At 42.5% G+C, this 12,780-nt stretch overlaps 1 protein-coding gene across 1 annotated transcript in view; it reads left to right on the top strand.

Annotated features, from left to right (window-relative positions):
* Window positions 1-12,780, top strand: part of CALCR (calcitonin receptor) — a 192,722-nt gene that overhangs the window by 166,254 nt on the left and 13,688 nt on the right. The window contains exons 10-12 of the mRNA XM_066628742.1: window positions 4,922-4,982; window positions 5,074-5,140; window positions 10,579-10,797. Coding sequence (XP_066484839.1) covers window positions 4,922-4,982; window positions 5,074-5,140; window positions 10,579-10,797 — 347 coding nt within the window. The remainder of the gene's footprint in view (window positions 1-4,921; window positions 4,983-5,073; window positions 5,141-10,578; window positions 10,798-12,780) is intronic.

Genomic DNA, 12,780 nt, shown 5'->3' with positions numbered 1-12,780 from the left:
TGGAACTGTGCCAACTAAATCACTGGCGTAAATTTGTGCAGCTCTGTGTAAAACTTCGTGGCCCAAGAAGGTGGTTAGGATATGGTGGAGGTCTCTTCCCCCTATTCCACCCCCTCCCAGGCCTGTCCCACCCCCCCATTCCATCCTCCCCATCTCCATTCTGTCCTCCCACCCTTCCCCCAACCCTGCATCACTCACCTCCACTGGCAGCCTTTACTCTGTATACAAGTCTCAGGTGGCCTTCCTGCTGGCACTGCTTGCTCCAGAGTAGTTGCAAACTTGCTTTATGGCACATCTAGTAATTAGATCCATCATCCTCATCCCCAGGCCTACAGCAAATACACGGAGGGGAAAGTAGAATTGAATCTGCCAACCCTGCCCCCCAGCCTTCATACATTTGATGCAATACCTGAAGGGAAACCCATGCACATACAGCTATAATCTATCCTCCACTGTGAAATCAACGCTGTTGCCAATGCAATTTCTGATAAATTTATTTTTCACTATGGCTAAAAAAGCACAAAAATCATTCCCCATACTTATGACAAACTGCTGTGTTGGACAATGAGCAAAGATGAGCAGAACCGCATTCCAAATTCATTTGGTGTTCATGAATGTTTTTGTGCAATAGGGCTTCTCTTGCATCTTTTTCGGAAGACACAGGGTGCAGGCACCTTGCTGCTCTGGAAACACATCAGTACAAAAGCCCCCAGGGCCCTTGGGAAACATAGTTTTCCCAGTGACTGTTGCCGTTTCAGAGTCTTCTTAAAAGTCCAAGAACGCATTTCCTGGTTTAGAAGAATCTAAAGTGTAGAGTAGGATTCATGCAGCCGAGGCATGAAACATTGTTACCAAAATAACAGTTGTGAAGTTCCCTTAGTGTAAAGGGAATTCACTTTGAGAAACAGAAAGTCTTCCATGTTTTTCCATGACACCTCAAATGACTTTAAAATCAATTTCTAAAATATGCTCAGTTCAAAGCTGCTTCTGCAAAATTGTTCTCTGAAACAAGAAGGTTCATTTTCTAGTTATTTCAGCATTTGAAGAAATATAGCTCTCAACTAAATGTTAGAAGCAATATTTTTTTTGTACATAAAGTGACATTCAAGCCATTTTCACGCCTTCATATAACCTGTACTTAATTTAACAGGAAGATTTGTCTGGGTGATATTCAAACAAAGTACTTTAGAAAAAGTGACTGACTGGGCTATCAGTCTTAATTGTGGTATGCCTTAGCAAGAGCTAGCATCTTTTGTAATGATGAATTCATTCCAGGGCTGGCTCTTTAAAATGCTTCTGAAGAACAAGTAATTTATTTGCAGACAGTAACTGAATTACCATCAGATGGGATTGCAGTCAGCTAGGCAGACTTCCACAGTTTGTGATAAACATAAGCAGACAATATACTTGAAAGTCCATTAAAAGTGAAAGTAAAACAAATACTGTCATCATCTTTTTCTCCTGGATTGTTCCTGTTACAATCTCAAGGATTTAAATTGGCAATACTGCTACTACGATAAATGCAAACGTAAGCCCAACAGGTAAATTCAAGCAAGCTCTACTTATGAACAAAGGATAGGGATTGAACTCTGAATGTTTGATGTCTAAAGGCCCAGTCCTATCCAACTTCTCAGCACCAGTCCAGCCACAATACAGCCCCAAGATAAGGGAACAAATGTTGCCTTACCTTGATAAGGCCTCCATAACTACCTTCCCACTACAAGATACAGTGCACACCCCATTGGCATGGCCACACCAGGGCTAGAGAGTTGGATAGGATTTGACCTAAGGCTGCAATACAAAACTAACTTACAAACCTTACGGAACACAGAGGGACTTCTGAATAAACATGTGTAGGAATGCATTTGACGAGCAAATTCTGAGTGGCCTCCATGTAAACACTTGGGATGATGGTGGTTACACATGGATTGGCCAAATCATGTAACAGAAGCTTCATGCCAACACTCTATTTCCAGCATTTGCTGGCATGGTGAAACAGTCTTTGGCTGAACTGATCCACATCAATTTGCAAGCATACAGCTCTCAAATGAAACAAGTCCCCAAGTGGAAGCATAGACATTGGCTACCATGTCATGGGCGAGGGGCCATACTTTCATACACCCTTTAAGTTTTTCTTCCCAAGGTTGATTATTACAACAACCTGCCTTGCACAGCATCTCTGCTTTATTTATTTATTTATTTATTTACTTACTTACTTACTTACTTAAATGATTTTTATACCACTGTTTTAAAAACCCAAAGTCATGTACAACCAAACTTAAATTACATCAACATCAGAATAAATTAAAATAAAAACCATCAGAACCATAAAAACAACTTAAAAAAATCACAACAATAAAAGAACAAATAGCAGATAATGTATAGCAGCATAAAAGTTAAGGGGAATCTAGGGAGAACCTCCCTCCCCAAAGGCCAGGCAGAATGGATGGGTCTTCAAACTCCATTGGAAACCATATACCAAAGAAGCTGCTGTCAGATCTTCTGGCAGCTGGTTCCAGAGGTGGGATGCTACAACTGAGAAGGACCTACACCTTGCCGCCATCTTGGCTTCAGATGGTGACGGTCTCCTGCGAAGGGTCCTCTCTGTTGACTACAGGGAACGCGCAGGAATATATGGGGGAAGGCGGTCCTTAAGTTATTGCAGTCCTATGCCAATTGGGCTTTAAAGGTCATTACCAATAACCTGAAATGATTTTGGAAAGGAATGGGCACCCAGTGTAGCCGGCGGAGCAATGGCATAGCAGATTCTGTATGCCAAATCCCAGTAACCAACCGAGCGGCCACACTCTGGGCTAACTGCAACTTCTGAAACATTTTCAGGGGTAGCCCCATATAGAGTGTGTTACAGTAATCCAGGGCTTTTCATACTGGGGGCTTCGCAACGCTCCAGTCTGTGGGCCCTGGCCTGTTTCCCCTTAAGGGGCAGGGGCAGCCAGGAGGCAGGGAGGAGGCAGCAGCACGATCCCCACTTCCACTAAATCGCAATCGATCCACTTTCACCTCTAAAGCATCAGCATAAAGACAGCTACACAGGGCTCCCCGCACCCCCAAGAGGCTGCAGGCAGCTCTGGTAAGTGTACCCAAGCCCTTGTAGCCCCCTGAGCAGCACAATCCTGGGGATCCTGTCACTGCCTTCTCCCCACCCCCGCTGCCCCCCCCCCCACAAGAACTTACTGCGGCTTTCAAACTCCCTGGGAGTTTGAAAGCCGCAGCAGTAATCTGAGATGTCGCTGGGGCAGCCGTTTTCAACCACTGTGCCATGGCACACACGTGTGCTGCGAATGGTCTGCTGGTGTGCCGTGGCAGTTTGGGGTTAGGGTCATTTATTAATAGGGTCATTGGGAGATGTGAGCCCCCCACCAACAGCATGGTGTGCCTTGTCCATTTTCAAAAAGCAGGTGGTGTGCCTTGATAATTTTAATACCTTGTCAGTGTGCTGTGAGACAACAAAGGTTGGAAATCACTGCACTAGGCCATGGATCACCGTCACCAGATCCAACTGACACAGGTGCACCAGCCAAAGCTGAGCAAAACCTCCCCTGACCGCAGATGCTACCTGAGCATCCAAGGACAGCTGTGGGTCCAGGAGGACTCCCAGCCTGTGAACTTGCTCTTTCAGAGGGAATGCTACCCCATCCAGAGTGTGTTGTGGGTCTAATACACAGGCTGCGTAGCCACCTTTCAGATCAGAAGGACCTCCTCTTATCCAGATTTAATTTCAGTTTATTAGCCCTCATCCAGGCCCCAACCACTTCCAAGCAGTGCCCCTAAACTTCAACAGCCCCCTTGGTACATGGTGGAAAAGAGAGATAGTGCTGGGTGTGCCAACTCCAAGTCCCTGGATGTCCTCTCCCAGTGGCTTCACATAGATGTTAGACAACATTGGAGACAAGATAGATCCCTGAGGAACCCCACACATCAGTGGCCAGGGAGCAGAACAGGTGTCACCCAGTCTCACCATCTAGGTCCAATCTGTCAGGAAGTAGAACCACTGCAAGACAGCGCCTTCAAGTCCCAACCCAGTCAGGCATCATGGTCAATGATAAGGCCACTGAAAGGTCCAGAAGGACCAACAGGGGCACATTCTCTCTGTCCAGTTCGTGGTGCAGGTCATCAACCAAGGCGACCAGTATGTTTCCATTCTGTAGCCCAGCCTGAAACCACATTGAAAGGGGTTCCGATAATCAGCTTCTTCCAGAATTCTCTGGAGCTGAGACATCACCATGCCCCAGAATGGGAGGTTGGAGACAAGTCGAAAATCGTCCAAGACTATTGGGGTCTAGGGAGGATTTCTTCAGAAGAGAGTGAACCACTGCAGCCTTTAAAGGCTTTTGGCAGCACCTCCTCCTCAAGAGATGAATTTACTATCCTCCCCACCCAGGCCACCAACCCTCCCCCCCAGCAGAACATAATAACCCCACTGGACAAGGGTCAAAAGGACAAGCAGCAAGACTCAAACTCCAGAGAAACGTGTCCATGTCCTCAGGCTGTATAAACAGAAAAGAATCCCAAATAACTGGACAGAGGGTTGTCCCAGGGACATTTATAGACTCTGTCGAAGTGGAGTCCAAGCTGAGTGACCTTATTCGCAACATGCGTTGCAAAAGCATCTCATGGGGTCTGAGGAGTCTCTCGCTCATTGTCCTGTGGTGTTACATGCAGCAAGCCCCGTACAATGCAGGGCAGCTCTGCTGGATGAGTCTCCTGCGGCCATGGTGGCAGAGAAGAAATCCTTTTTAGCTGCCATCCCTGCTGCAGAACAGGCATTAAGTTGTAATTTATGTTCTAAGCTTTATATTGATTGCATTTATAATTCTTTGACATTCACATTTCTGTCTGCTTTTGAAACCTAACAGGGAAGGCCTTTCAAAATAATATGTATATAATGAATTTGTTCTAGGGTTCCCTTTAGTGCCTGCATCGATTCATGCTGTGGCCAGAGCCAAATACTTCAATGATAAGTGAGTATCAATGCCTGTTTTTTTATACTTAGCGCTACTGTAGAAGCAGGATATTTAATTCTGTTATATATATTTTTTCTTTTTCTTTCAGCTGCTGGATCAGTGTTGACACTCACTTGCTGTATGTCGTTCATGGGCCTGTAATGGCAGCGTTATTGGTAAGCAAATTCTTTAAATGGCATTTGGGAGCGTTGCACTATTCTGTACTATTTTGTACATTTCAACCCATTGCTCCTCATCCCGGGGCTCCTCTTTCATCCACGAAAAATTTGTTTCTTTCTCCACGCAGTCTTGTCCCCACATATAGGTGCACAGAGAGAAGCATGTTAACTACGCCCCTTGTTCACCCATTCAAAGATCCTAGCAAATCCAAAAGTGTCTCACAGTTGCAGAAAGTGCCACAAATTAGGCATGCATATTGCTAACCAGGCAGTCCTTCGAAGGTGAAAATAATTGTGCAATAAAGCAAGCCAGTATGCTAAAGGAGTACAGGTAGATTATCCCTTATCTGGACATCTGAAATCCAGACTACTCTGAAATCCAGCCATTTTTGTCCAAGACTTAAAAAAAAAAATTCTGTAGTGTGAACGCTAGAAAGCGTTTGTGCTCATTCCCATGAGCGGCGCAGCTACAGGCTGTAAATTCTATTCTCTGTTCTAAGGTGTGTACCTGTACAGACATGGCTGAAAAATGTCATAGAGGCCAGCTGTATGGGTAACCGTGAAAAGACCCAGAGCCATTTTTCATCATATTCATGCAATTATTCTGAAATCCAGACAAATCCAAAATCCAGACTCCTTTCTGTCCCAAGCAGCCTGGTTAAGGGATACTAAACAATAGTGTGAACAAATGTTTTCTTTTCTCTCTGATATCCATTTTTATATTTGCAGGCAGTTATTGTGTCTCTTCCTCCCCCCACCATGTTTTTTCTCCAGAGGTTGAGCATCTACACTTTTCCTCATGTGTTTTGTCTTCAGCTCCTTTTATTATCCTTCCATTTTGCTGTATCTTCTCATTATCAGCTTCTTCTGATATTTTTAAGAAACTGATTCATTTTGGATATTTGCAGTTTGCAAAACCAGGGCTTCTGGTGTCTCCAGATGGCTGGAAGGCACAGATGGTAACAGTGAAATTGTCTTGCTTCTCAGTATGCCAGTAATTGTTTCCTCACAACAAAACACCTTCTATTTAATGCAAATTATATCAATTAGGTGATATTCCATAAATGCAAAACAAAAACCTTCCTTCTTAGCAACTAGGAAGTCCCATAGAGCAGAACAAGTTATCTAATCCTGTACTAATTAGAAATGTACAGGGTTGGTTCTATACATTATAGAGGAGAAAATGTGTAACTTAAATGAACTAATTTAATATGGTATGAGTTTTCTGAGGTATACTTTATCAGATACGTGTCGATCCTATAATAAACTTGCTAATCTGGCAAGTTCCACAGTGCTAAAAGAGTAACCCTTGTTGTCCTCTAATGTACATATGGACAACCTGGATGGGTGAAATTCTCCATTCACTTCAGTGGAGCGGCCGCTCTGCAGACATATCCCTTGTGTGTTCAGAGCTGCCTTCATTGAAATGAATGGTGAAACTCTTGCCAGTGACGGTGGGTAGGGGGAAGAGTGGGTGATATGTGCATTGGAAATGGCAATACACAGAACTGCTAAATCTTAGTGTTAGTCCGGACGCAAGCCAATTTGAATTGAGTGAGGTTTATTCCCAAGTGTGTGTCATTTTACTCTTATGAATATCCTTGTCCTAACTCTGCCATTATTGACACATATGGTTCTGAATCTCTTATTAAAAAGAATGATGAACAAACTCTGTTTAAAGCTGAGCTGTATTTATATCAATCAAATTACTCATTAGTAATTCAGTGCCAGTTATATTTAAATATATGAAGCCAGTTTATCTAGCTCAGTTATATTGTTTTTATTGACCAGCAGAGGCTCTCCAGGGTTTTTTTTTCCAAGCCCTACCTGAAGATGCCAGGAATAGAATATCAGACTTTTTGTATGCAAAATAGGTGTTTCTATACTGAGCTATACCCACATATCCCACACATCTGCTCACACTTCAATCCTAAACAAGCTTACCTGGAAGCAAGACAGACAGGTGTTGTAAGAATACAATCCTGCCAAGAACTGTAGTCTAACACCCTGATTCGATCAACTGCTTCATAAAAAACAGATGACCCTGATGGAAACCTCTGCTTCCATCTGGTTAAGAGGCACTTTTTCAAGTGGGTGCTCCTCTTTTATTTAGCAGGGGGAGAGTAACTGGCCCACCTCACCCCAGCAGTGTCTTTTCTAGTGGCTGTCTGCTGGTGTTGCATCTTTTTAGATTGTGAGCCCTTTTGGGACAGGGAGCCATTAGATATTTGATTTTCTCTGTAAACCGCTTTGTGAACTTTTTGTTGAAAAGGGGTATATAAATACTGTTGTTGTTGTTGTTTCTGTGCCACATCGTGTACTGTGATGTCACAATGACATAACAACATGGACTTGGTATTGCTATGCTGGGACACAGTTGCCAGATATTGGGGCATCATCTTGCAAAGCTATTGAAAACCCCAAGTCATGCTTGCACATGCTGTCCCCCCTCATATTTGATATAAATCTTATATAAAGGGATTGCACCTGGTAGTCTTGGCAACACAGGGTTGTCTTCTGTAAAGAAAGGGGAGCATTCCTACATCTGAGCAAGTCATTCTGTATGCTTCTCAATGCTTTATATCACACCTATATGATCAGGATATGAGCCAATCTCCCAGAAGATTCAGAATGGGAGAGGGGCAGGGCCCGAGGTGGCTGAACAGCCTTATTTAGCTTGATATTAATAGATGTTAGAATTTTAGAGGATAATTTTAATGAATTAGAATTAATTTTAGGTGATATTGTTTTGGATGTTTACATATATGTTTATGTATTTAGTCATGAGGATATATTAATTTTGGGTGTTATAGATAGAGAAATGATATATGTAATTATTAGGATATTAAAAGTTGTTAGAATTTAATATGTTAGATATTGGATTACGATATTAATTCTTGTGAGGATTTTATATGCTAGATATTGGAAAGACACGAAGATCCCAAAGAAAGATGAATTAGTAGAGAAAATAATGAATGTGGTGAAAATGGACAGATTTCTAGAGAGCTTGGATCAACAGTGAAACCGATATAGATTGAGTAACAAAAATTATTTTATGCTTGGTTGAAAATAAAGTTGTAGAAGTATAAGATAGGGTATTTAGATGAATGTATTATATATATGATATATATGATATGATATGATAGATAAATGATAAATGATATTAAGAGGCTAACATAGAAGAGGAACTGGATTAGGAAATATGTAATGATTTATTAGTTATAGTCATGTATGATATCTTGCACCCTCTGTGTTTATGTATTGTATTTTGTGTTATGTGTGTTTGTTATTTTTGTTTTTGGAAAAATTAAAAAAAATGAATTAAAAAAAAAAGATTCAGAATTGAATGACCCAGCACCTGACCGACGCCTGCAGACATGTGCATCATTGGTTTAGAAGAGCAAATACCCAAGGTGATGAGTCAGATGGAAATGACGAAGAAGATAACCTTAGATTGTCCTTGAGAAATTAATTTAGATTTCAGTGACCCAACAGGAGGTGTAGTGCCTTAAAAACATCCATTTGGAAAAAGAAGCTGCTTGTTTCATTCAGGCTTCTATGATTCAATCCATTTACACAGAATGGAAACAACACGTGATCATTTTTAGTGTAACGGTTTGTGAAAGCAAACTGCTGTGCCTTCATCATACTAAATTTTATAGTCTGGGTAAGAATACTTTGCATGCTTCTTGACTTCTCCAGAACTGCAACCACCTCAAGATTTATGGCAGTAGACTTAAGTGTTTTCCCTCTGTGACTATAAAGGCTAAGGCTGGCTGATGATATGTAAATCATTCCCTAGTTTTGAACTCGCCCTCAAGCTGTGTATGTCTGTTGCTCTAGGAGAGAAAGCCCATCGTATTTCTAAAAGAAACTCTAAGCACTTCATTAAAAAAAGTATTACAATTTCTGGTTTTAGAGGTTTCTGCTGTTTACTGTCTGGCTTACTCATTATGGCGCTGCTTTTCCAAAAATGTACTGGCGATGAGCTCAGTTGCCATCAAAGGAGAGACAATGGCACTGAGATCAAAGTGCTTCTTTCTTCCCCAACCCTCTGCCTGTGTCTGATTTGCCTCAAGAAATGTTGAGCAGGCTAGGGAACCAGAGTCACTCAGCTCCCAAAACCAGCAGGAATACAGAAGCAATTTGGGGGGAAGAGCAGCATTTCTGAGCATCCTTCCAGCAGGCCAACGGCTCTGTATCTTCCTCCACTCATTTGTGCATTGTTTAAGTATCACAAGGTCACAGATGTGCAATCACTCTCTTGTTTCCCTGTCTGTATTTACATCTAATGTATCTCTACATGTGGCACTTTTGATCAAGGGTTGAGCTTTTACTGCAATAACACAGAGATGTTTGAAAGGTGCGTGAGGGAAACAGGTTTCTAAAATATTGCTCTTGAAAAAGAAATATACCGAGATAACTATTATTATTATTGGGTGTTATCAGATGTTTGACTGGGATTTTTGGTTGCTCACTTGTTCAAATTCTACCCAAGAGTTTAAGAACTGGAGATGTCGCCGTATAATGTTCGATGTTCCTAGTAGTGCAGTTGCAGTTGTTCAGCTGTGATCTTGTCAATGCCTGTGTTGCGCCAGATATTTCTTAAGGGTCTTGGGGATTGCACCTATTATCATTATTATTAACAATGACGACAACAACAATGATGATGATGAAGATGCCATTTTTATCTCACCTTTTTGTCAAGGAGCTTAGGTTAACATATGTGGTGTTTCCCATTTTATTTTCATACAACTCTGTGAGATTCTGGGATGAGTGGAGGGTGCCCTGAGGACCCTGGTGCAAAGTTTTCCCTTGGGGCCCTCACTAACCTGGTGCTGGCACTGCCCAGAGTAATAAAATCAGCTCCACCTTTGAATCCCTTGAAAAGCATGTGTACTTGTAGCATTATGAGCTATATCTAGTGTTTATTTTAATGGAATTTCAGTTGATCAATTGATTTTAAGGCGTTCTATATGTAAAAGAAGGGCAGTATGTTTTTCATCTTTTTATATTTGGCAATCTTGATTGGTTCCAGTGGTGTCGCTGCAGAAGGCCAGGGCATCACCCCCCCCCCCCGTGATGGACCTTTTCGCATGCAGTGGGCGGGGCAACGCCCTGGGCAGTGGGTGTGGTGATGCACCATCGCCCCATCCCTTCTGGTTCTTTGTCTATAAGTTTTGATAGAATAGAGATATTTCAGCGCTGTTTGTTTCACTGCATTCTGCATGAAATTATGCATTGAATGATATATAACATGATGGTATTATTTGAATGTACCAAGATCTTAACATTTTGGCCAGTAATGGTGTCACCCCCCCCCCGTCACCCGTTGCAGCCCACACCCCCAGCAATGCCACTGATTGGTTCAATTATTTGTTTTTGTTAAAGAGGAAATAATAATAGTGATAACAATAATGTACTTGTTCTTGCAGGTCAATTTCTTCTTTTTGCTTAATATCGTGCGGGTTCTGGTAACAAAGCTCAGAGATACACATCGGGCAGAGTCCAACATGTACATGAAAGCTGTCAGAGCCACTCTAATCCTTGTGCCCTTATTAGGAATTCAGTTTGTCATTATTCCCTGGAGACCGGAAAACAAACTTGCTGGAGAAATATATGACTACATCATGCATATATTAATGCATTACCAGGTATGAATATAGAGCTTTGACTGTGGTTTTTTTTGGGCAATGTGTTTGCTGGTAGGTTGCATCTGGCAAAGGGATCTTTTTCCCAGGAAGCACAGCTGACTTCAGCTAATTGATTAGTGCCACTGAAATAAATGGGAATAAGCCAGTTTTCCACCAGCTGAATTGATCTGTAGGATGCTAAATTGTCAGTGCTTAAAATCTAAGCCACAATGCCGATACCTGGGCTGCAATACTATGCACACTTACTTGGGTGTAGGTGCCATTGAAATCTGCGGGAGATATTTCATGCTTAGAATCATGCTATTTGGCAGGTTTACACAATCATCACGTGAATTGGAAGAGAATGTGGAATGGATTGAATTCCCTGCTGGGTTGCCCATAGCTAGCTGAAGTGAATCTGAACAGCAGAGCCAGTTCATCTCAAACTGTCCTACTGTCTTTACAAGATTGTCCTTATTACACAGCACTTTCACTCAAAGCAGATGAGCTTTATACCCCTATTTTTTCAGCTTCTAAATGCTGCTCTAATTTAAGGTTCTATCGTAGTCACATTAAATCATTGGACAGCTTAAAAATGTATAGGGATTTTCTTTTATTTTCCAGCAGTACAGTATTAGTTCCAAGAGAATTTTTTTTTTTTTAAAAAAAAGGGGTTTGCCTAATTCAAACGTAATTGTCCCAGAGTTAGCAGTTACAAGAGCAAGACAGACAAAAAATGAAACTGTGCCATCAGTGAAGTGTCAGAGCTGCCCGTGGCACGAAACTCACTAGAGAACTTGCTAATGTTCAGATTCTAGAGCAACTATTTGCATTTCAATAGCATCAGGTCTAAAAAAAAAACAACAATCATCAAGGGGAATCTGCATCCACATCTTTATAAAATGAAAACATTCCACCACCACCACCAGCAGTGGCGAACCCACCCAGCTCCATGCCCAAGGCAAAGGTCTGCGAAGCTGCCCCCCCTCCACTCACCTGGAGCAAAACCGAGCCTCACGTGGCTCCAGGACCCACTGGAGAAGCCTCCTAAGGCTTCCCTGTGTTCTAAAATTGTTCTTCCAGCAAACCACAAGCACAGTTTCCGACCACATCAGGAGCCTCAATGAGGTTACCCATGCAGTCCTAAAGGCACACAGACTCAGCATCTGGGGCATTTGCTCCATTCACAAAGCACTAGGTACGCTGCTGACGACCACCACCACCACCCCTCTCTCTGTCTGTATGTCTGTCTCACACGCACGCACACAAGCACAAGTGCATTTGGCATTGTTTTAAGCACTGCCAAAAAGACCTCTACACACTGAGGGGTCACTCTTGGGTGCTGGGCAACTACAGTGACAGCTCACCATTTTTTATTTGATTTCCGATCTCCAACTTGACCAATAGTCAAGATGACTCAATGCACTACAAATGTATTGTTTCTTCACTTACATGACAGAAAAAATGTAGGATAACACTTCATGAATCTGATAATATTTGGTACTTGTATAGCACTTCCAGGTGTTCAGGGCACTTCACAATGTGATCCTCACAATAGCCCTGTAAGGTAGTAAGTATCATTGTCCCCAAATTGTAGCTAAGACTTGTCTAAGAGCACCATTTTGAATTGCAGTTCCTGTGTCTAAGCCACTTCACTGCATCAGCTCTCTAGGTAATTATACTGACAGCTGAAGCTCCATGCCTTAGCATGTTTATCACTCCATGATAAACATAAGCGATTCCCAACCTTAATGATGCTGCGACCCATCTTGTCCTCCACGGTGGGTCACAATGCTCCTGGTGGTGCCAGGGAGGTGTCTCCTGGGTGGTGCTGGGCTGGCAACTCACTCTACTGGCCTCTCCAAGTCTCAGAATGGCCCACAGAAGCCTCTAAAAGCCACTTCTGGTTTTCTGAGGTAAACTGGAAGTTCTCTCCAAAAACTGGAGATGGCTTTCAGAGCCTTCTGCAGGCTATTTTGAGGCCCATGGAGGCCAGCAGAGTGG

The sequence above is a fragment of the Tiliqua scincoides genome, chromosome 5, assembly GCF_035046505.1.
Source record: "Tiliqua scincoides isolate rTilSci1 chromosome 5, rTilSci1.hap2, whole genome shotgun sequence".
NCBI lineage: Eukaryota > Metazoa > Chordata > Lepidosauria > Squamata > Scincidae > Tiliqua > Tiliqua scincoides.
Note: the sequence above shows the minus strand (reverse complement) of the source record. Positions and strands in the feature narration are given on the sequence as shown.